This window comes from Somniosus microcephalus, chromosome 19 (assembly GCF_052327205.1).
Source record: "Somniosus microcephalus isolate GS21.2 chromosome 19, FLI_Smic_1.0, whole genome shotgun sequence".
Lineage (NCBI taxonomy): Eukaryota > Metazoa > Chordata > Chondrichthyes > Squaliformes > Somniosidae > Somniosus > Somniosus microcephalus.
Genome location: NC_141005.1, coordinates 39,200,858 through 39,222,983, shown reverse-complemented (window position 1 = coordinate 39,222,983; position 22,126 = coordinate 39,200,858). Strand labels below are relative to the sequence as shown.

Below are 22,126 nucleotides of genomic sequence, written 5' to 3'. Positions count from 1 at the left end.
GCACTGCTATCTAATATTGGCAATTCACTTATCTATTCACTATCATTTTTGTAACTAGAAGAATTATGCAACAATTTTTTGAGCTCAACATAACTTTTTAAATGTTGTCTTGAATACAAACTACTTGATCCCCAGAGTCCCAGTCTGCAGTGCTACAAGGTGGTGGAATACTGCATCATCCATGCCCCTGCAGTGCAGCGCAGTGCCAAATGAAGACCATAAGCTCCCCCAAAGGGAGGAAAAATGGAAGGAGAATTACCCTGAGGTACTCTCAGAAATCTTCTAGCAATCCAGTTACAGTGCAGCATTATTAGAGGCTTGGAAAGAGGTTTCCTGTCCTCTTGAACACAGAGGATGTGTGGAGACCAACAGTAATGAGAAGGGAAGAAAAATTACAATATTTTAAATCTAATTTAAAACAACAACAAAAAAGTTAACAATACACCTGTATCACAGAGACAGAAAAAATTAATTCAGTGATACTGATTATCATCCACTCAAACTTACCCTGAGAACGTGTCCCATATAATAACTAGACTCTCTGGGCTTCGGTCTGCTGTTGCCACCCATCTCCTGTTCCCACTCACAGCTATACATGAAAGGGGACTACAGTGACCCTAGAGAACAAATTACATTTTGTTACACAAGAGGTAAAGAACTGGGTTTTAAAAATAAATAAATAAAGTGCAGTGCTTTAGGCGTACTATCCAACCAATACTGTAGTTGAAATTACCTAAGCATTCAATGCTATTACCATTTTAACTTTGCATAATAAAAAATGATTCTAAAAAATAGTTAGAGAGGGTAGGATCACTTATGCATAAAAGGAGTCTAATTGTGGAGGATGAAGGTAAGGCAGAGATATTAAATAAATATTTTGCATGGATTTTTACAAATGACAATTGAAATGAGAATGTAGATGTACTAGAGGAGGAACAACTGAGAACTAGCTATAGAAAAGGATTTTTTCCCTGAAAATTTTAGCAGAACTTATGGTGGTTAAGTCATTGGGCCCAATTAGCAATTACCCTAGGCTGTTGAAAGAAGGCAGAGAAGAGATAGCAGAGGCTCTGGCCACCTTTTAAAAAATCCTCTAAATATGCAAATTGTGCGGTGGGGCTGGAGAATAGCTGATGTGGTACCCTTGTCGAAGAAGGGGGAGAAGGACAAACTGGGTAACTATAGACCAATTCATCTAAAATCAGTTGTGGGCAAACTCTTAGAATCCATAATTCGATATAAAATTAATTTAAAAATGTACGGCTTAATCAAGGACAGTCAGCATGGATTTGTTAAAGGCTAATCATGTTTGACAAATTTTAAAACTTTTTTTTGAAGAATTATATAGAATTACATAGAATTTTACAACACAGTAACAGCCTATGCGGCCCAACAAGTCTATGCCGGTGTTTATGCTCCACATGAGCCTCCTCCCACCTTCATAACATCCTATCAACATAGTTGATCAAAAAGAAACAAAACTATACCGAATGTTACCTTACCTGTAAAAGGTGCTGACGAGCAATTGAAAAGTTGTTCATAACTGCAGTGTGTGAAGAAGCATAAAGGATCAGCCTCCGGTTATCAATATGTAGAGCATACACTGGAGTATCTCGGTTTATTCCAAATGACCACACTAAGTTCTGTTAAAAGAAAGCAAAACTGTTCCATCTTTAGACTGTAAATGATCTGTATTCCTTCCAGGTATTAAATAATTATGTAGTACAACAGTTAACACAATGTTGAAGTCACGGTGTGTAAATAACTATTATAAGCTCATACACATATACCTCTAATGCAAACATAAATTTCCAGTTGCACATTTTCAATACTGCCTCCTGCAACAATGATTTACCAAAAGAAGTGAATTTGAACTGTTTTTAATATAATTCATTTGTTTATCAATACTAAAGTAATGAGGTTAGATGTTCGGAAGCTGAGATTGTGGCTGGCACAGTGCACTGGAGTGCCAACATGGGTTTATAACCATGATTTCCCATTTGATGAATTCCCCATCTCAGCTGGGCTATATCCAAAAGGAAATTGACCTAAAACAATCTCACATACCTTTCAGTGGCTTACATAGAATTACATAGGATATAAGGCACAGAAACAGGCCATTCGGCCCAACCAGTCCATGCCGGCATTTATGCTCCACTCGAGCCTCCTCTGTCTTTCCTCATCTAAATCTTTCAGCATAACCCTCTATTCCCTTCTCCCTCATGTGCTTGTCTAGCCTCCCCTTAAATGCATCCATACTATTCACTTCAACCACTCCCTGTGGTAGCGAGTTCCACATTCTCACCACTCTTTGGGTAAAGAAGTTTCTTCTGAATTCCCTATTGGATTTCTTGGTGACTATCTTATATTGATAGCCTCCAGTTATGCTCTTCCCCACAAGTGGAAACATTCTCTCTGTATCCACTCTAACAAAATCTTTCATAATTTTAAAGACCTCTATTAGGTCACCGCTCAGCCTTTTTTCAAGAGAAAAGAGACCCAGCCTGTTCATCCTTTCCTGATATGTATACCCTTGCATTTCTAGTGTCATCTTTGTAAATCTTCTCTGCGCCCTCTCCAATACCTCTATATCCTTTTTATAATATGGCGGTCAGAACTGTACGCAGTACTCGAAGTGTGCTCTAACCAAGGTTCGATACAGGTTTAGCATAACTTCCCTACTTTTCAATTCTACACCTCAAGAAATAAACCCTAGTGCTTGGTTTGCTTTTTTTTATGGCATTGTTAATCTGTGTTGCAACTTTTAGTGATTTGTGTATTTGTACTCCGAGATCCCTTTATTCCTCTACCCCACCTAGTCTCGCACCCTCCAGGTGATAAGAGACCTCCCTATTCTTCCTACCAAAAAGTAATACCTCACATTTATCTGTGTTGAACTTCATTTGCCAATTATATGCCCATTCTGCAAGTTTATTAATGTCCTTCTGTAACTTGTTACAGTCCTCCTCAGTATTGACTATCCCCCGCAATTTGGTATCATCCGCAAATTTAGAAATTGTGTTTTTGATTCCAAAGTCTAAATCGTTAATGTAAATTATGAACAGCAGTGGTCCCAGCACTGATCCTTGTGGAACACCACTACCCACCTTCTGCCACTGTGAATAGTTACCCTTCACACCTACTCTCTGCTTTCTGTCCTGAAGCCAGCCAGCAATCCATTCTGCTACTTGTCCCCCGACTCCGCATTCTCTGACCTTGTTCATCAGTCTATTATGGGGTACCTTATCAAAGGTCTTTTGAAAATCCAGATAAATTACATCTACTGCATTACTATTGTCTATTCTCTCTGTTACCTCTTCAAAAAATGTAATAAGGTTAATCAAGCAAGACTTTCCCTTTTGAAATCCATGCTGACTATTCATTATTATATTTTTGGTTTCTAGATGTTCTTCAATTTACATAGAAACATAGAAGATAGGAGCAGGAGTAGGCCATTCGGCCCCTCGAGCCTGCTCCGCCATTCAATGCGATCATGGCTGATCATCCAAATTCAATACCCGGTCCCTGCTTTCTCCCCATACCCCTTGATCCCTTTAGCCTTAAGAAATATATCCAACTCCTTTCTTGAATATATTTAATGTATTGGCCTCTACTAACTTCTGTGGTAGAGAATTCCACAGGTTCACCACTCTCTGGGTGAAGAAATTCCTCCTCATTTCTGTCCTAAATGGCCAACCCCTTATCCTTTGACTGTGACCCCTGGTTCTGGACTCCGCGACCATCGGGAACATCCTTCCTGCATCTAGTCTGTCCAGTCCTGTCAGAATTTTATAAGTTTCAATGAGATCCCCTCTCATTCTTCTAAACTCCAGCGAGTACAAGCCCAATTGACCCAATCTCTCCTCATACGTCATTCCTGCCATCCCAGGTATCAGCCTGGTGAATCTTCGCTGAACTCCTTCCATGGCAAGAACATCCTTCCTCAGATAAGGCGACCAAAACTGCACACAATACTCAAGATGTGGTCTCACCAAGGCCCTGTACAACTGCAGCAAGACATCCTTGTTCCTGTACTCAAACCCTCTCGCTATGAAGGCCAACATACCATTTGCCTTCTTAACCGCCTGCTGCACCTGCATGCTTACCTTCAGCAACTGGTGCACAAGGACACCCAGGTCTCGTTGCACTTCCCCTTCTCCCAATCTATTGCCATTCAGATAATAATCTGTCTTCCTGTTTTTGCCACCAAAGTGGATAACCTCGCATTTATCCATGTTATATTGCATCTGCCATGCTTCTGCCCAATCACCCAACCTGTCCAAATCATCCTGTAGTTTATCAGCATCCTCCTCACAGCACACACGCCCACCCAGCTTTGTGTCGTCTGCAAATTTGGAGATGTTACATCTAGTTCCCTTGTCTAGATCATTAATATATATTGTGAATAGCTGGGGTCCAAGGACAGATCCCTGCGGTACCCCACTAGTCACTGCCTGCCACTCGGAAAACGAGCCGTTTATTCCAACTCTTTGCTTTCTGTCTGCCAACCAGTTCTCTATCCAAGTCAATACCTTGCCCCCAATCCTATGTGCCTTAACTTTACATGCTAATCTCTTATGTGGGACCTTATCGAAAGCCTTCTGAAAGTCCAAATAGACCACATCCACTGGTTCTCCCTTATCTATTTTACCAGTTACATCCTCAAAAAATTCCAGTAGATTAGTCAAGCACGATTTACCTTTTGTAAATCCATGTTGACTTTGTCCGATCCTGTCACTGTTTTCCAAGTGCTCTGCTATTACATCTTTTATAATGGACTCTAGCACTTTCCCCACTACCGATGTCAGGCTTACCGGTCTGTAATTCCCCGTTTTCACTTTACCACCTTTTTTGAATAGTGGGGTAACATTAAGCTACCCTCCAATCCATGGGTACTGTTCCAGATTCCATTGAATGTTGGAAGATGATCAGCAATGCATCTACTATTTCTAGGGCCACTTCCTTAAGAACCCTAGGATGTAGATTATCAGGCCCTGGGGATTTATCGGCCTTCAATCCCATCAATTTCCCTAACACCATTTCCCTACAAATACTGATTTCTTTCAGTTCCTCCCTTTCATCAGACCCTATGTCCCCCGACATCTCTGGGAGGTTCTTTGTGTCCTCCTTTGTGAAGACAGAACCAAAATATGTATTTAATTGGTCAGCCATTTCTTTGTTCCCCATTATTAATTCCCCTGATTCTGACTGCAAGGGACCTGCGCTTGACTTCACCAATCTTTTTCTCTTCACATATCTATAAAAGCTTTTAGAGTCAGTTTTTATGTCCCCTGCAAGCTTACTCTGATATTCTATTTTCCCTTTCTTAATTAATCCCTTTGTCCTCCTTTGTTGAATCCTAAACTGCTCCCAATCCTCAGGTTTACTGCTTTTTCTGGTCAATTTATATGTCCTCTCCTTGGATCTTATGCTATCCCTAATTTCCCTTGTTAGCCACGGTTGAGTCACCTTTTTTGTTTTATTTTTATGCCAAACTGGGATGAACAAATTCTGTAGTTCATCCATGCGATCTTTGAATGTTTGCCATTGCCTATCCACCGTCAACCCTTTGAGTGACATTCCCCAATCAATCCTACCCAACTCGCGCCTCAGACCATCGTAGTTTCCTTTATTTAAATTCAGGACCCTAGTCTCTGAGTCAACTATTTCATTCTCCATCTTAATGAAGAATTCGATCATATTATGATCGCTCCGACCCAAGGGGCCTCATACAACAAGATTGCTAATTAATCCTTTCTCGTTACATAATACCCAGTCTAAGATGGCCTGATCTCTAGTTGGTTCCTATGTCGATATTGGTCCAGGAAACCATCCCGTAAACACTCCAGGAATTCCTCCGCCACAGTATTGTTACTAATTTGGTTAGCCCAATCTATATGTAGATTAAAGTCATCCATGATGACTGCTGTGCCCTTATTGCACGCTTCTCTAATTTCCCTTTTAATGCCATCCCCAACCTCCGCATTACTGTTTGGAGGTCTATAAACCACTCCCACTAACGTTTTCTGCCCCTTGGTATTTCTCAGTTCTACCCATACAGATTCCACATCATCAGAGCTAATATCCTTCCTTACAATTGTGTTAATCCCTTCTTTAACCAGCAATGCTACCCCAGCTCCCTTTCCTTTTTGCCTATCTTTCCTGAATATTGAATACCCTTGGATGTTGAGTTCCCAGCCTTGGCCACCCTGGAGCCATGTTTCCGTAATCCCAATCAAATCATATTCGCTTACCTCTATTTGCGCAGCTAATTCATCCACCTTATTACGAATGCTCCTTGCATTAAGACACAAAGCCTTCAGGCTTGTTTTTTTAACGCTCTTAGACCTATTAGAATTATTATTTACTGTGGCCATGTTTGATTTAAACTGTTGATTTCTCTGACTGCCACTTTTGTTTTTCTCCTCTGGAACTACACTTTTTTCTAACGAATTATTAAATACTAGCAAGGGGGGCCCGGCGTTGCCAGAGCAGTTTAGAGGGCCGCGCGGTTGATGGCCGGCCACTGCCGCTCCCCCGCTCTGTGTCTCGGGCCGCGCGGTTGACGGCCGCCCGCTGCCGCTCCCCCGCTCTGTGTCTCGGGCCGAGTGGTTGTGAGGCCCGGACCGAGTGACCCCAACTCACCTCCCGCTCCGGCGGGCCGACGCAGCTGCCCCGCTTGCTGTTGAGGAAAAGGAGGGGAAAAAATGGCGGCGACGTTTCCGGAGGCTGCAGGATTAGGTCCCGCCCGTGACGCACCGATTGGTCAACCATCAGGTCACTGAACTGTAGGATTGGTCAACCATCACATCACTCAACGCTAATGAGCGGTAGGATTGGTCAACCGCTAATGAGCGGATTTTTGAACTTTTTTGTATGCTGTCGGAACAAATTTTTGTCTGACCAAAAAGTAAATACATCTATGACACTCCCCTGATCATCAGCTTTCTTTTGATATAACATATGTGTAGGTACGCTCTATAACTTTTGAGTGTATAGCGGACAGACAGACAGACATCGGACAGACAGACAGACAGACATACAGACAGACAAACGAACCGCTTTATATACATAATAACTAGCTGAAGTGCCCGGCAGTGCCGAGGCTTTTTTGAGGGCATGTTGTTGTTGGAAGAGAGAGAGAGAGCGACTGGGGGGGAAGAGAGAGCGCGACTGGGGGGAAGAGAGAGAGAGCGACTGGGGGGAAGAGAGAGAGCGACTGGGGGGGAAGAGAGAGAGCGACGGGGGGAAGAGAGAGAGCGACTGGGGGGGAAGAGAGAGAGCGACTGGGGGGGAAGAGAGAGAGCGACTGGGGGGAAGAGAGAGAGCGACTGGGGGGGGGAAGAGAGAGAGCGACGGGGGGAAGAGAGAGCGACTGGGGGAAGAGAGAGAGCGACTGGGGGGAAGAGAGAGAGCGACTGGGGGGAAGAGAGAGAGCGACTGGGGGGGAAGAGAGAGAGCGACTGGGGGGGGAAGAGAGAGAGCGACTGGGGGGGAAGAGAGAGAGCGACTGGGGGGAAGAGAGAGTGCGACTGGGGGGGAAGAGAGAGAGCGACTGGGGGGGAAGAGAGAGAGCGACTGGGGGGAAGAGAGAGAGAGCGACTGGGGGGGAAGAGAGAGAGCGACTGGGGGGGAAGAGAGAGAGCGACGGGGGGGAAGAGAGAGAGCGACTGGGGGGAAGAGAGAGAGCGACTGGGGGGAAGAGAGAGAGCGACTGGGGGGAAGAGAGAGAGCGACTGGGGGGAAGAGAGAGAGCGACTGGGGGGAAGAGAGAGCGCGACTGGGGGGGAAGAGAGAGAGCGACTGGGGGGAAGAGAGAGAGCGACTGGGGGTAAGAGAGAGAGCGACTGGGGGTAAGAGAGAGAGCGACGGGGGGAAGAGAGAGAGCGACTGGGGGGAAGAGAGAGAGCGACTGGGGGGAAGAGAGAGAGCGACTGGGGGGAGGAGAGTGAGCGAGTGGGGGGAAGAGAGAGAGCGAGTGGGGCGAAGAGTGAGAGCGAGTGGGGGGAAGAGTGAGAGCGAGTGGGGGGAAGAGAGAGAGCAAATGGGGGAAGAGAGAGCGAGTGGGGGGAAGAGAGAAAGAGAGAGAGAGACGGGGAGAGAGAGAGAGACTGGGGGGAGAGAGACAGAGAGAATCTGGGGGGGAAGAGAGACAGAGAGAGAGGGAGAGAGACAGAGAGAGAGGGAGAGAGAGACAGAGACAGAGGGAAGGAGAGAGAGAGGGAAGGAGAGAAAGGGGAAAGGGGTGGAGGGGAAAGGGGTGGGGGGGAAAGGGGTGGGGGGGAAAGGGGTGGGTGGGAATGGGGGGAAAGGGTGGGGGTAAAGGGGGAAGGGGGAGGGGGTGGGGGAAAGGGGTGGGGGAAGGGAGGGGTGGGGGGAAGGGGGAAGGGGAGGTGGGGGGGAAGGGGGAGGGAAGGAGGTGTGTGGGAGGGGGAAAGGGGGGTGGGGAGGGGGTGAAGGGTGGGGGTAGGGGGGAACGAGGGGGAGGGGGGAAGGAGGGGGGAGGGGGGAAGGGGGGGAGAAAGGGAGGGGGGAGCCAGCAGACCCTCTCCCCTCTGCCAGTGTTGAGAGTTGCGCTGCCGGCGGCGGTTGGAGAAGGCTAGGCCCCGGGGCCTTGGGCACCCGCACTCATAGAGTCATAGAGTTTTACAGCACAGAAAGAGGCCCTTCGGCCCATCGTGTCTGCGCCGCCCATCCATCCCTGTCCAGCCTAATCCCATTTTCCAGCATTTGGTCCATAGCCTTGTATGCAATGGCATTTCAAGTGCTCATCCAAATGCTTCTTGAATGTTGTGAGGGTTCCTGCCTCTACCACCCTTTCAGGCATTGAGTTCCACATTCCAACCACCCTCTGGGTGAAGAAGTTCCTCCTCAAATCCCCTCTAAATCTCCTGCCCCTTACCCTGAATCTATGCCCCCTTGTTATTGACCCCCCTACTAAGGGGAAAAGTTCCTCTTTATCTACCCTATCTATGCCCCTCATCATTTTGTACACCTCAATCAGGTCGCCCCTCAGCCTTCTTTGCTCCAAGGAAAACAACCCCAGCCTGTCCAGCCTCTCTTCATAGCTGAGGTGCTCCATCCCAGGTAACATCCTGGTGAATCTTCTCTGCACCCTCTCCAAAGCAATCACATCCTTCCTATAGTGAGGCGACCAGAACTGCACACAGTACTCCAGCTGTGGCCTCACCAGCGTTTTGTACAGCTCCATCATAACCTCCCTGCTCTTATATTCTATGCCTCGGCTAATGAAGGCAAGTATCCCATATGCCTTTTTAACCACCTTATCTACCTGTTCCGCTGCCTTCAGGGATCTATGTACATGTACACCAAGGTCCCTCTGACCCTCTGTACTTCCTAGGGTCCTACCACTCATTGTGTATTCCCTTGCCTTATTTGTCCGTCCAAAATGCATCACCTCGCACTTTTCAGGGTTAAATTCCATTTGCCACTTTTCCGCCCATCTGACCAACCCGTTTATATCGTCCTGTAGCCTGAGGCTTTCCTCCTCGCAATTTACCACCCCACCAATTTTCGTGTCATCTGCGAACTTACTGATCATACCTTTTACATTCTCATCCAAATCATTTATGTAGATCACAAACAACAAGGGACCCAGCACCGATCCCTGAGGTACCCCACTGGACACAGGCTTCCAGTCACAAAAGCAACCTTCGACCATCACCCTCTGCCTCCTGCCACTCAGCCAGTTTAGGATCCAACGCGCCAAGGCACCCTGGATCCCATGGGCTCTTACCTTCTTGACCAGTCTCCTATGCGGGACTTTGTCAAAAGCTTTACTGAAGTCCATGTAAACCACATCCACAGCATTTCCCTCATCCACCCCCCTAGTCACCCCCTCGAAAAATTCAATCAGATTTGTCAGACATGATTTACCCTTGACAAAGCCATGCTGACTATCCCCGATTAATCCTTGCCTCTCCAAGTGGAGACTAATTTTGTCCCTCAGAATTTTTTCCAATAATTTCCCTACCACAGATGTTAGGCTCACTGGCCTGTAATTCCCTGGTTTATCCCTGCTACCCTTCTTGAATAATGGTACTACGTTAGCTGTTCTCCAGTCCTCTGGTACATCCCCTGTGGCCAGAGAGGTTCTGAAAATTTGTGTCAGAGCCCCTGCAATCTCCTCCTTTGCCTCCCACAGCAGCCTGGGATACATCTCGTCCGGGCCTGGGGATTTATCCACTTTTTGGCCTGCTAAAACCGCTAGCACCTCCTCCCTCTCGATGCTAATATGTTCAAGTATGTCACAGTCCCCTTGCCCGATTTCTATGTCTGCATCGTCTTTCTCCATAGTGAACACAGATGCAAAAAATTCATTTAAAACCCCGCCTACCTCATCTGGCTCTACACACAGATTGCCACTTTGGTCCCTAATGGGCCCTACCCTTTCCCTGGTTATCCTCTTGCCCTTAATATACTTATAAAACATCTTAGGATTTTCCTTTATTTTGCTCGCCAGTGTTATTTCATGGCCCCTCCTCGCCCTCCTAATTTCTTTTTTAAGTACGCCCCTGCACTTTTTATACTCCTCTCGGGCTTCTTCCGTCTTTAGTCTTTTGTAACTGCCAAAAGCCCCCCTTTTATTCCTAATGCATTTTTGTATATCCCTTGTCATCCAAGGTTCCCTTTGCTTGTTGGTCCCACCCTTGACCTTTACAGGAACATGTTGGCGTTGTACTCTCTCTATTTCCCTTCTGAAAGTCTCCCACTGTTTTGATGTGGATTTTCCTATAAGTAGCTGCTCCCAGTCCACTTTGGCCAGATCCTGCCTTATCATATTAAAATCGGCCTTCCCCCAATTTAGAACCCTTATTTCCGGGCCGTCTTTGTCCTTTTCCATGACCACCTTAAATCTCACCGAATTATGGTCACTGTCGCCAAAATGCTCTCCTACTGACTCTTCCACCACTTGCCCGGCTACATTCCCTAGAATTAGGTCCAGTACCGCCCCCTCTCTTGTAGGACTTTCTACATGTTGGCTCAAAAAGCTCTCCTGGATGCACTTTAAGAATTCTGCACCCTCTAAGCCTTTCACACTCTGACTATCCCAATTTATATTGGGGAAGTTGAAATCCCCCACTATTATTACCCTATTATTTTCGCACTTTTCTGAGATTTGCCTACATATCTGTTCCTCTATCTCCCCCTGACTGTTTGGGGGCCTATAGTACACTCCCAGCAAAGTGCTTGCTCCCTTTTTGTTTTTAAGTTCTACCCATATGGCCTCATTAGAGGAACCCGCTAATATATCATCCCTCCTTACAGCAGTAACTGACATGGCCCAGCCGAGCGCAGCACCCCGGTCAGGCCGAGCTCCGCAGCCGCCGTTCGGCCGCAGGCCACAAAGCACCCGAGCCCAGCGCCGGCGATGGCTCCGCGGAGCTCCGTACCGCCCCGCCCCACCAGCCTTTACAAAGATGGCGGCGGTGGCTACGCTCGGCTCATTCCCGCCCCGCCAGCCTTTGCAAAGATGGCGGCGATCGCGGGCTGCTTTTTGAGCGGGACGGGAGGTGCCTAGCTCGAGCGTGGCTGGGCAGGAGACGCCGAGGCTTCGAGGCCTGCAGTCGGGGTATCCCTGGAAGGTTGCGGCGCCCGGCGGAGGTAGCGAGTCAACAGGAAAAAAAGAGGGTGAAAGGTAGGAAAATGAATCAGCTTAGAAAAAAATTAACAAATTAATTTACTTTTTTAAAAAACAATTTCAAAATAAACACGCAGAAAGTGGGAAAAAGAAATGAAGAGTTAGCAATCAAGATGGCGGCCACTCACCTCAGCTCAGAAGGATTAGGCACGCCCACACACGCACCGATTGGTCAACCATCAGGTCACTGAACTGTAGGATTGGTCAATCATCACATCACTCAACTGTAGGATGGCCCGCCCGCGCACGCAATGAACCCGCCCCCGTGACGCAGCGATTGGTCAACCGTCAGGTTGCTCGACTGTACGATTGGTCAACCTTCACATCACTCAATGCTAATAAGCGGATAATGAGCGGAATTTTGAGCGTTTTTTGTATACCGTCGGCACAATTTTTGTCTGACCAAAAAGTAAATACGCTTATGACCATTCCGGAATCGTAAGCTTTCTTGTGATGTAACACATGTGTAGGTATGCTCTATAACTTTTTGTTACGTCCGTGTATAATCAGACACAGACTGCGGAGAACGGTACAAACGGTGTTTACTCAACGTGGCTCAGACTGCAACTGATCTGTATCGATTACTACTCAACGTTATATACAGGTGTGGTCACTGCTGGTACTACAGTATACATGACCTGTAAAAAGTAGTTCCCCCCCTTAAAGGTACATACATTACAATTCCTCCCCTATTAGATTAACAGTACCATAACACTCATTTAACAATTAAATATCAAACTAATTACAATTAACACTTTTAACATGCAACATTAGCTGAAAATAGTCTATTTATAAATTCAGTCTTTGGGGAGGCTTCCTGATCCTTTCTGGATAGCGCCTTTCCCGAGTGTCTTGCTCTTGGTGCGGAGGCGATTCTGGCCCCCTGTCGTCGGTTGGTTCATCAGCTTCCGATGCTACTGTTTCTGGGGTAGATGCTACCTGTACGTCGGGTTCATCACCAGGTACGTATGGGTGAGGCATGGGTTGACTTGTTCCTGTGACTCTAGGATCTGGTCAGCATGGCGTCTCACGATGCTCTCCCCAATGTCCACTGTGTACATTAGTGGGCCCTGCCGTGTGCATATCGTTCCTGGCTGCCATTTTTCTGTTCGGTAGTCGCGGGCCAAGACTGGTTGCCCTACATTGAAGCTCCTTGTTGGCTTCTCATGGATGTGCTGGAATTGCTTACTCTCAACATCTCTTCGTACGTTTGGTCTGAGCAAATCCAGGCGAGATCTTAACCTTCGGTTAAAGAACATCATGGCTGGGGCCTGGTTGGTGGCTGCATGTGTCGCATTCCGGTAGGCGAACAGGAAATTGTCCACCTTGTGCTGCAGCGGAATGTTGTCATTGTACATAGCCTTTATTGCCTTCTTAAAGGTTTGTACGAACCTCTCAGCCAATCCATTTGTGGCTGGATGATACGGGGCGGATGTGTAATGCCTTACCCCATTCTTTTTCAAGAACCTCCGGAACTCTTCGGACACAAACTGTGGTCCATTGTCGGAGCAAATCTGTTCTGGCCAGCCATTCCTGGCAAAAATGGTCCGTAGAACTGCAATAGTTTTCTCCGTGGTGGTGGAGGACATTTTGATGACCTCAGGCCATTTCGAGTGCGCATCCACGACTATTAAAAACATTGAGTCCATGAATGGACCAGCAAAATCAATATGCACCCGTTGCCATGGAGATGAGGGCCACTCCCATGGGTGTAGAGGGGCCTGTGGTGGTGCATTTTGGACTTTCTCGCATCCTGAGCAACTCTTGGTCAGGTCCTCGATTTGTTTATCGATTCCCGGCCACCACACATAAGCCCTGGCTAGGCTTTTCATTTTTACCCCTCCCAGATGACCCTCATGAAGCTCATTGAGCACTCTATCCCTTAACTTGGGTGGAATTACCACTCGGGATCCACACATCAAGGTCCCCCGGCACACTGACAGCTGTTCTCTCCTTGTCGAGAATGCTGGTAACAGTGAGTCGCCATGTGCTGGCCATCCCTTCACCGTCAAATCATATACCCGAGACAGTGTCGGGTCATTTCGGGTTTCCTTTTCGATACAAGCGTTAGTTACCGGTAGGTATTCAACTATAGTCAAATGGAATATTTCGACAGGATCCACTGCTGGTGCTTCCTCCGCAGTAGGCAGTGGCAGGCGTGATAGCCCATCAGCATTTCCATGCTGTTTCGTGCCCTTATATTCAACCTCATAGTGGTGCGCCCCTAGAAAAAGTGACCATCTTTGTAGTCGTTGCGCAGTCATCACCGGAACGCCCTTCTTCGGATTAAAAATGGAGACAAGAGGCTGGTGATCAGTCAGCAAGGTGAATTTCTGCCCGTGCAGATAGTGATTGAACTTTTTCACTCCCCACACTAGGCTGAGGGCCTCCCTGTCAATCTGGGCGTAGTTACGCTCGGCTGAGGTTAGTGATCGTGACGCAAAGGCTATTGGCCTCTCTGAGCCATCCGAGAATTTGTGCGACAGCACCGCTCCAATGCCGTAGGGTGACGCATCACATGCTAACTGAATTGGTAATGCTGGGTTGTAATGGGCCAATACCTCTTTCGATGTGATTAGTGTTTTGCTCTTCTGGAAAGCTCGTCTACATTCGTCACTCCACTTCCATGGCACCCCAGTTTGCAGTAGGGTGTTCAGTGGGTGTAGTATTGTAGACAAATTTGGCAAGAACTTATGGTAGTAGTTTACCAGCCTGAGGAACGACCTCAGTTGTGACACATTTTCCGGTGCTGGAGCCTTGACTACTGCCTCAATCTTCTCTGGGGACTTATGTAACCCCTCTTTATCGATAACGTGGCCACAATACGAGATCTGTTTTCTAAAAAAACTCGCATTTGGGGCGGTTAGCTCGGAGCCCATATTCCTGCAATCTAGTGAGCACCTGCTTCAGGTTGGCAAGGTGATCACTGTCATTTTCGCCCGTGACCAGGATGTCGTCCAAATAACACTGGGTCCCTGGGATCCCTTGCAGGACTTGTTCCATTGCCCTCTGCCAAATAGCCGGAGCTGATGCTACCCCGAATACTAGCCGGTTGTATTGGTAGAGACCTTTATGGGTGTTGATTGTGAGGTATTTTTTTGATGCTTCTTCTACCTCCATTTGCAGATACGCCTGGGCCAGATCAATCTTAGTAAAGCGTTTCCCTCCAGATAGCGAGGCGAAAATATCTTCAATCCGCGGAAGTGGATATTGTACGGTGTGAAGGACCAGGTTCACTGTTACCTTAAAGTCCCCACAGATGCGAACCTTCCTTGGTTCCCCAGGCGTGCTGCTCAACGACTTTTTCATCACAGGGACGATGGGTGTAGCCCACTCGCTCCAGTCTACCTTGGACAGTTCACCTGAACGTTCCAGACTCTCCAGCTCTGCTTTGACGGCTTAAGGTCTGGCCTTAAAAAATTTTGGACTTGCGTTTTCTTCAATTTTAATCGTCGCTGTCATGCCTTTTAGTGTTCCGAGTCCTTGCTGGAACACTTCTTTCGTGTCAGTTAGGATCTTTGACAGTCGCCCAGGTGTGACGTTGTCATCCTTTTTGTCAGCCACAGTCAGTGCATGTATGGAATGCCAATCCAGTTGTATTTTCCGGATCCATTCACGTCCCAGTAATGGTGGTCCTCCATCTTGCAATACATACAGGTCTAGTTTTGGTGTTTCCTTACCGTTATATATAACGGTCACCCTTATTTTTCCTTTGGGGTAGACTTTTTGCCCCGTGTACGTCTTCAAAATAATTTTTGTGTCTCAAGGGTATGTGTGAGAATAGCCGCTCGTAGTCCCGTCGGTTTATGACTGTTAGGGCTGATCCTATGTCCAATTCCATCTTTACCTGGGCTCCTGCTATCTTGAGAGTGACCCAAATGGTTCGGTGATCCTCTGTTGTGATCACATTATGTAGTTTCAGACAACTCAGTTCCCTGCTTTCGGAGTCGTTATCACTCTTTTGTTCGTCTGAACTATTCTCCGTTATCTTATGTACCTTCTTGTACTTTCCTTTGGTCAGTTTCTTATTGCTGGTTTTCTTTCCCGACCTGCAGACTTGTGCTATGTGTCCTACTTTTCCACACTGTCTGCACACTTTGTCTTTGAACCAGCAATCATTCTGGTCGTGTGTTGTTCTGCCGCAGCGATAGCACTTCTCTGTTCCATATGACATTTCGTTTGTGCCATATTCTTGCGGTCTCTGTTGTATCTCTGCAGCGCCCCGTGCTGCTGCTTCATATGATACCGCAATGCTGAAAGCCTTTTTCAGCGTAAGGTCCTTTTCAGATAAAAGCCGTTTCTGGGTTCCTTCACTTTGAAGCCCACACACAAACTTGTCCCTTAAGGTATCTGCCAGTCCCGCTCCAAACTGGCAGTGTTTCGATAGTTTGCGCAGTTCTGTTAAATAATCAGCATTGCTTTCATCCTTATGCTGGTTCCGTTTGTAAAGCTTGAATCTTTCTGCTATCAGCAGCGGTGTGGGGTTTAAATGTTCCTTTAGTATCGTTACTATGTCTTCAAAACTCTTTTCCATTGGCTTCGTTGGGGTTACTAGATTTCGCAATAATCCATACGTCTTTGCACCCATTAAATTCAACAATACCGACGCTTTCTTGTCATCTGACACCCCATTTGCCTTGCAGTACACCTCTATTCGTTCGACATATGTCGTCCAATCTTCGACTTCATTGTCAAATGCGGTGATACTGCCACTCTTCGGCATTTTGGGTGTGGTTTAAAATGGCGTCTCCCAATGGCGTCTCCTGCGCTTTCCTTCCTCCCCCGCTGCTGCCGGTTCTCGTGGCAATGGCGGCGCCCTGTAGGTTTCGCGCGCTTCTCCTGCGCTGCTGCCAACGCCGCTCTCGGCGGTCCTCGTGGCAATGGCGGCGCCCTGTAGGTTTCGCGCGCTTCTCTCTCCCTCTCTCCGACGCTGCTCGGCCCCTGAACACCGGCTGCGCCCTGTGCACTCTGCCCTCTCTCTCTCTCCCCCGTCGACGCTGCTCGGCCCTTTGCTGTGCCGCTTGGTCGGGCTCTAGCCCGTCGCTGTCCGGGAAGGGTCTGCGCACTACCTGTTGCCAGCCCGTTTCGCTGGACCACCTCAACTGGAAGGCCAAGCCTGGCTCTCGACAGCCTCCCCCGCAATTCTCGAGTCTCTGCTGGATGACTGGGCGGTTGCCCGTGGTCGACGCCCGAGTCTTTGGCCTTGACCTCCAATCCACTGATCTCCAGGAACGAATCCCCGGGAGGTGATGCAGAGTTGCAGGTAGGTTCGAACCTGCCTCATCGCCAATGTTGCGTCCGTGTATAATCAGACACAGACTGCGGAGAACGGTACAAACGGTGTTTACTCAACGTGGCTCAGACTGCAACTGATCTGTACAGATTACTACTCAACGTTATATACAGGTGTGGTCACTGCCGGTACTACAGTATACATGAGCTGTAAAAAGTAGTTCCCCCCCTTAAAGGTACATACATTACACTTTTGAGTGTATAGAGGACAGACAGACAGAAGAGCTATTTTATATATATATAGATGCACTTATCTCATTACTAATCTCATCATCTCACGTCATGTCCACCTGTTCTATCTCCCTGGTAAATACTGAAGCAAAATAATTATTCAATATTTCTGCCATCTCTCTATCATTTCCTGTGGTATTATCCTGTCTATCCCTTAATGGCCCTATTCCCATCCCAACCTTCCCTTATTTTATTGATGTCCCTGTAAAATATTTTACTATTTTGTTTTATGTTCCTTGATAATTTAATTTCATTGTTCCGCTTTGCCTCCCTAATTGAATGGTGAGAGATAATGGTACGCCTGCAATGGTCATGAGTGTGAAAGGAATGGTTTGGGCATGGTAGGGCTGCTTTATGGTGTTGGTGTGGGGTGGTGCCAACCAGGGTGGCAGCCAGGGTGTACAGCGTCAAGTGAAGTAAATCTGGCCACGGTAAGGCCATCCTTGGCCTCCCGGGCCGCAGTGGTCGGGTGCTGATGTCCTGTGCAGGATCAGTTGAGTGCAGAGAAGGTTGGTGTTGTTGTTGGTGCTGCTGGTGTGCCTGGTGATGCTGGTGTTGGGGCTGATTGTGGTGGAATTCTGAGGACCAAAGTGAGAGAGTATAAAGGGCGCCCATGTTGATGGAATAGATGGCAAGTGAAGTAGAGGTGACAGAAGCGATCTTTCAATGGTGAGAGAGGTAATGAGGTCAGACTGGATGGAGACTTGTGTAAAGACTTTCAGCATGGTGAATCTGTTGTGGAAATGTAGTGAAGAAGAGCTTGTGGCTGAGGGAAGATATCTCTGTAAGGTGGGAGCTTTTACTTTACATTTGAAGCTGTCAACTCATCAGCTGATTTAATGACCACTGAACTCTCGCCTCAGCTTGACAGTACGACCAGCGTGGACCCTGTGGACGAGCTGTCAAATGCAAAGGGTACAACAACAACTTGTATTTATATAGCGCCTTTAACGTAGTAAAACGTCCCAAGGCACTTCACAGGAGTATTAATAGACAAAAAAATTGACACCGAGCCACATAAGGAGAAATTAGGGCAGGTGACCAACCAAAGCTTGGTCAAAGAGGTAGGTTTTAAGGAATGTCTTGAAGGAGGAAAGAGAGGTAGTGAGGTGGAGAGGTTTAGGGCAGGGAATTCCAGAGCTTAGGTAAGCTGAAAATCATTCGTAAGAGGCTCTAAACAAGCCACTAATTACCTGAATCAGCGCTGACAGACCCAACATCTGGAAAGACACGTGGGAGCGAGTTGACAGCAGGTTCCCGACGCGGCGTCAAAAATATCAAATTTCCCACCAGACCCACCACCAATTCCGCCCGCTGAACCGCTGGAAAATTCCGGCCTTAGATTGAGACCATCCGTTCAGCTGCCTCTGCCACTTCCTTCCCTTCCCCTAACCCACCGGGCCAAACTTCCTCTAAGGTTTCCCCCTGCCCTAGCCCTGAACTCACATCTTTCTCCAGTTTCTCTCCAATCTCCCCTCATGACATCTCCGCGTTCATTTTGTCCATGAAACCCACTTCCTGCTCCCTCAACCCTATTCCCACCAAACTGCTGACCACCCAATTTCATTTTCTGACTCCTATGTTAGATGATATTGTTAACGGTTCTCTCTCCTCAGGTACTGTCCCCCTCTCCCTCAAATCTGCCGTCATCACCCCATCCTCAAAAAACCATCCCTTGACCCACTCTGTCCTTGCAAACTACCGCCCCATCTCCAACCTCCCTTTCCTCTCCAAAGTCCTTGAACATGTTGTCGCCTCCCAAATAAAGGGTGAAAGACATCTCCTCACGGCTGGAGGAGAACCTGGAGTGGGAGGGGGAGGATACAGTTGTCGTGATCCACATAGGATCCAACGACAAAGGTAGAACTAGGAATCAGGATCTGCTGAGGGAGTTTGAGGAGCTAGGATCCAAATTAAAAAGCAGAACCTCAAAAGGTAATAATCTCTGGATTGTTACCTGAGCCACGCGCAAATTGGCATAGGGACAAACAGATTAGAGGTTTAAATGCGTGGCTCAAAGAGTGGTGTGGGAGGAAGGGGTTTCAGTATATGGGAACAGTAGCGTAGTGGTAATGCCACTGGGCTAGTAATCCAGAGACGTGAGTTCAAATCCCACCATGGCAGCTGGGGAATTTAAATTCAGTTACTTAAATAAATCTGGAATAATTACTAGTATCAGTATCGTAAAAACCCATCTGGCTCACTAATGTCCTTTAGGGAAGGAAATCTACCGTCCTTACCTGGTCTGGTCTATATGTGACTCCAGACCCACAGCAATGTGATTGACTCTTAACTGCCCTCTGAAATGGCCTAGCAAGCCACTCAGCTGTAACAAACCGCTACGAAAAACAGTAAAAAGAATGAAACTGGACGGACCACCCGGCATCAAGCTCGGCACCGGCTACAGACACGGCAACGTCACACCCAGCCCAATCGACACTGCAGAGTCCTCCTCACCAACATCTGGGGACTTGTGCCAAAATTGGGAGAGCTGTCCCACAGACTAGTCAAGCAACAGCCTGACATAGTCATACTCAAAGAATTATACCTTTCAGCCAATGTCCCAAACTCCTCCATCACCATCACCGGCAGGACAGGCCCACCAGAGGTGGCGGCACAGTGGTACACAGTCGGGAAGGAGTGGCCCTGGTAGTCCTCAACATTGACTCCGGACCCCATGAAGTCTCATGGCTTCAGGTCAAGCATGGGCAAGGAAACCTCCTGCTGATTACCACCGACCGCCCTCCCTCAGCTGATGAAGCAGTACTCCTTCATGTTGAACACCACTTCGAAGAAGCACTGAGAGCAGTAAGGGCACAGAATGTACTTTGGGTGGGGGACTTCAATGTCCAACACCAAGAGTGGCTCGGTAGCACCACTACTGGCCGAGTCCTGAAGGACATAGCTGCCAGTCAGGGCCTGCAACAGGTAGTGAGAGAACCAACACGAGGGAAAACCTACTTGACCTCGTCCTCACCAATCTACCTGTCACAGATGCATTGGTCCATGAGAGTATTGGTAGCAGTGACCAGTGCACAGTGACTGTGGAGACGAAGTCCCGTCTTCACACTGAGGACACCCTCCATCGTGTTGTGTGGCACTACCACCGTGCTAAATGGGATAGATTCAGAACAGATCTAGCAGCTCAAAACTGGGCATCTATGAGGCGCTGTGGGCCATCAGCAGCAGCAGAATTGTATTCCACCACAATCTGTAACCTCATGGCCCAGCATATCCCTCACTCTACCATTACCATCAAGCCACAGGACCAACCCTGGTTCAATATGGAGTGTAGAAGAGCATGCCAGGAGCAGCACCAGGCGTACCTAAACATGAGGTGCCACACTGGGGAAGCTGCAACACAGGACTACATGCATGCTAAAAAGCAGAAGCAGCATGCTATACACAGAGCTAAGTGATCCCACAATCAACGGATCAGATCAAAGCTCTGCAGTCCTGCCACATCCAGTTGTGAATGGTGGTGGACCATTAAACAACTATCGGGAGGAGGAGGAGGCTTCATGAACATCCTCAATGATGGTGGAGCCCAGCACATGAGTGCAAAAGACAAGGCTGAAGCGTTTACAACCATCTTCAGCCAGAAGTGCCGAGTGGATGATCCATATCGGCCTCCTCCTGAGGTCCCCACCATCACAGAATCCAGTCTTCAGCCAATTCGATTCACGCCACGTGACAACAAGAAACAGCTCAGCGCACTGGATACAGCAAAGGCTATGGGCCCTGACAACATCCCGGCTATCGTGTTGAAGACTTGTTCTCCAGAACTAGCCGTGCCTCTAGCCAAGCTGTTCCAGTACAGCTACAACACTGGCATCTATCCGACAATGTGGAAAACTGCCCAGGTATGTCCTGTCCACAAAAAGCAGGACAAATCCAACTGGGCCAATTACCACCCCATCAGTCTACTCTCAATCATCAGCAAAGTGATGGAAGGTGTCATCGACAGTGCTATCAAGCAGCACTTCCTCACCAATAACCTGCTCACTGATGCCCAGTTTGGGTTCCGCCAAGACCACTCAGCTCCCGACCTCATTACAGCCTTGGTCCAAACATGGACAAAGGAGCTGAATTCCAGAGGTGAGGTGAGAGTGACATCAAGGCAGCATTTGACTGAGTGTGGCATGAAGTCGCCCTAGTAAAACTGAAGTCAATGGGAATCGGGGGGGGGGAAACTCTCCACTGGCTGGAGTCGTAGCATAAAGGAAGACGGTTGTTTCGGATGAAGGTTGTGGTGATTGAAGGTCTCTGGGAGTACCTTCACCACAAGGACTGCAGCGGCTCAAGGCGGCGGCTCACCACCACCTTCTCAAGGGCAATTAGTGATGGGCAATAAATGCTGGCCTTGCCAGCGATGCCCAAATCCCATAAACTAATTTTTAAAAAGTTCATGGGGCACTGGCACCAGTACTGGGGAAAGAGGGAGCTGTTCCGTTGGGACAGGCTCTACTTAAACCGGGCTGGGACCAGTGTCCTGGTGAACCAACTAACTAGGGCAGTAGACAGGGCTTTAAACTAATGAAGGTGGGGTGGGAGGATTCAGGAAAGAGTAAATTTAAAAGCAGCGAGAGAAATGTCAAGGCTCTAGTGCAGAGTAGAGTTTTGGGTAAAAATAAGCAGAGTGGGTCAGGAAGGGACAGAGAGAGTAACAAAGGTAATAAGGCATCAGTGATTTAGGTGATATCAGGGAAAAATAGAAATAAGTCAAAGGTAAAGGCACTCTATCTGAATGTGCAAAACATTCGCAACAAAATAGATGAATTAATAGCGCAGATAGAAATTATTAGGTTTGATCTAATAGCCATTATGTAGACGTGGTTGCAATGTGGCCAAGGTTGGGAACTAAATATTCCAGGATACTTAACTTTTTAGAGATAGGCAAAATGGAAAAGGAGGAGGGGTAGCCCTGATAATAAAGGATGG

At 47.6% G+C, this 22,126-nt stretch overlaps 1 protein-coding gene across 1 annotated transcript in view; it reads right to left on the bottom strand.

Moving 5' to 3' along the window:
• The window catches only part of cfap251 (cilia and flagella associated protein 251), a 161,898-nt gene that overhangs the window by 115,022 nt on the left and 24,750 nt on the right, over window positions 1–22,126 (bottom strand). The window contains exons 4-5 of the mRNA XM_085961638.1: window positions 1,503–1,643; window positions 508–617 (exon numbers count right to left, since the gene is read on the bottom strand). Of these exons, the coding sequence (XP_085817764.1) occupies window positions 508–617; window positions 1,503–1,643 (251 nt within the window). The remainder of the gene's footprint in view (window positions 1–507; window positions 618–1,502; window positions 1,644–22,126) is intronic.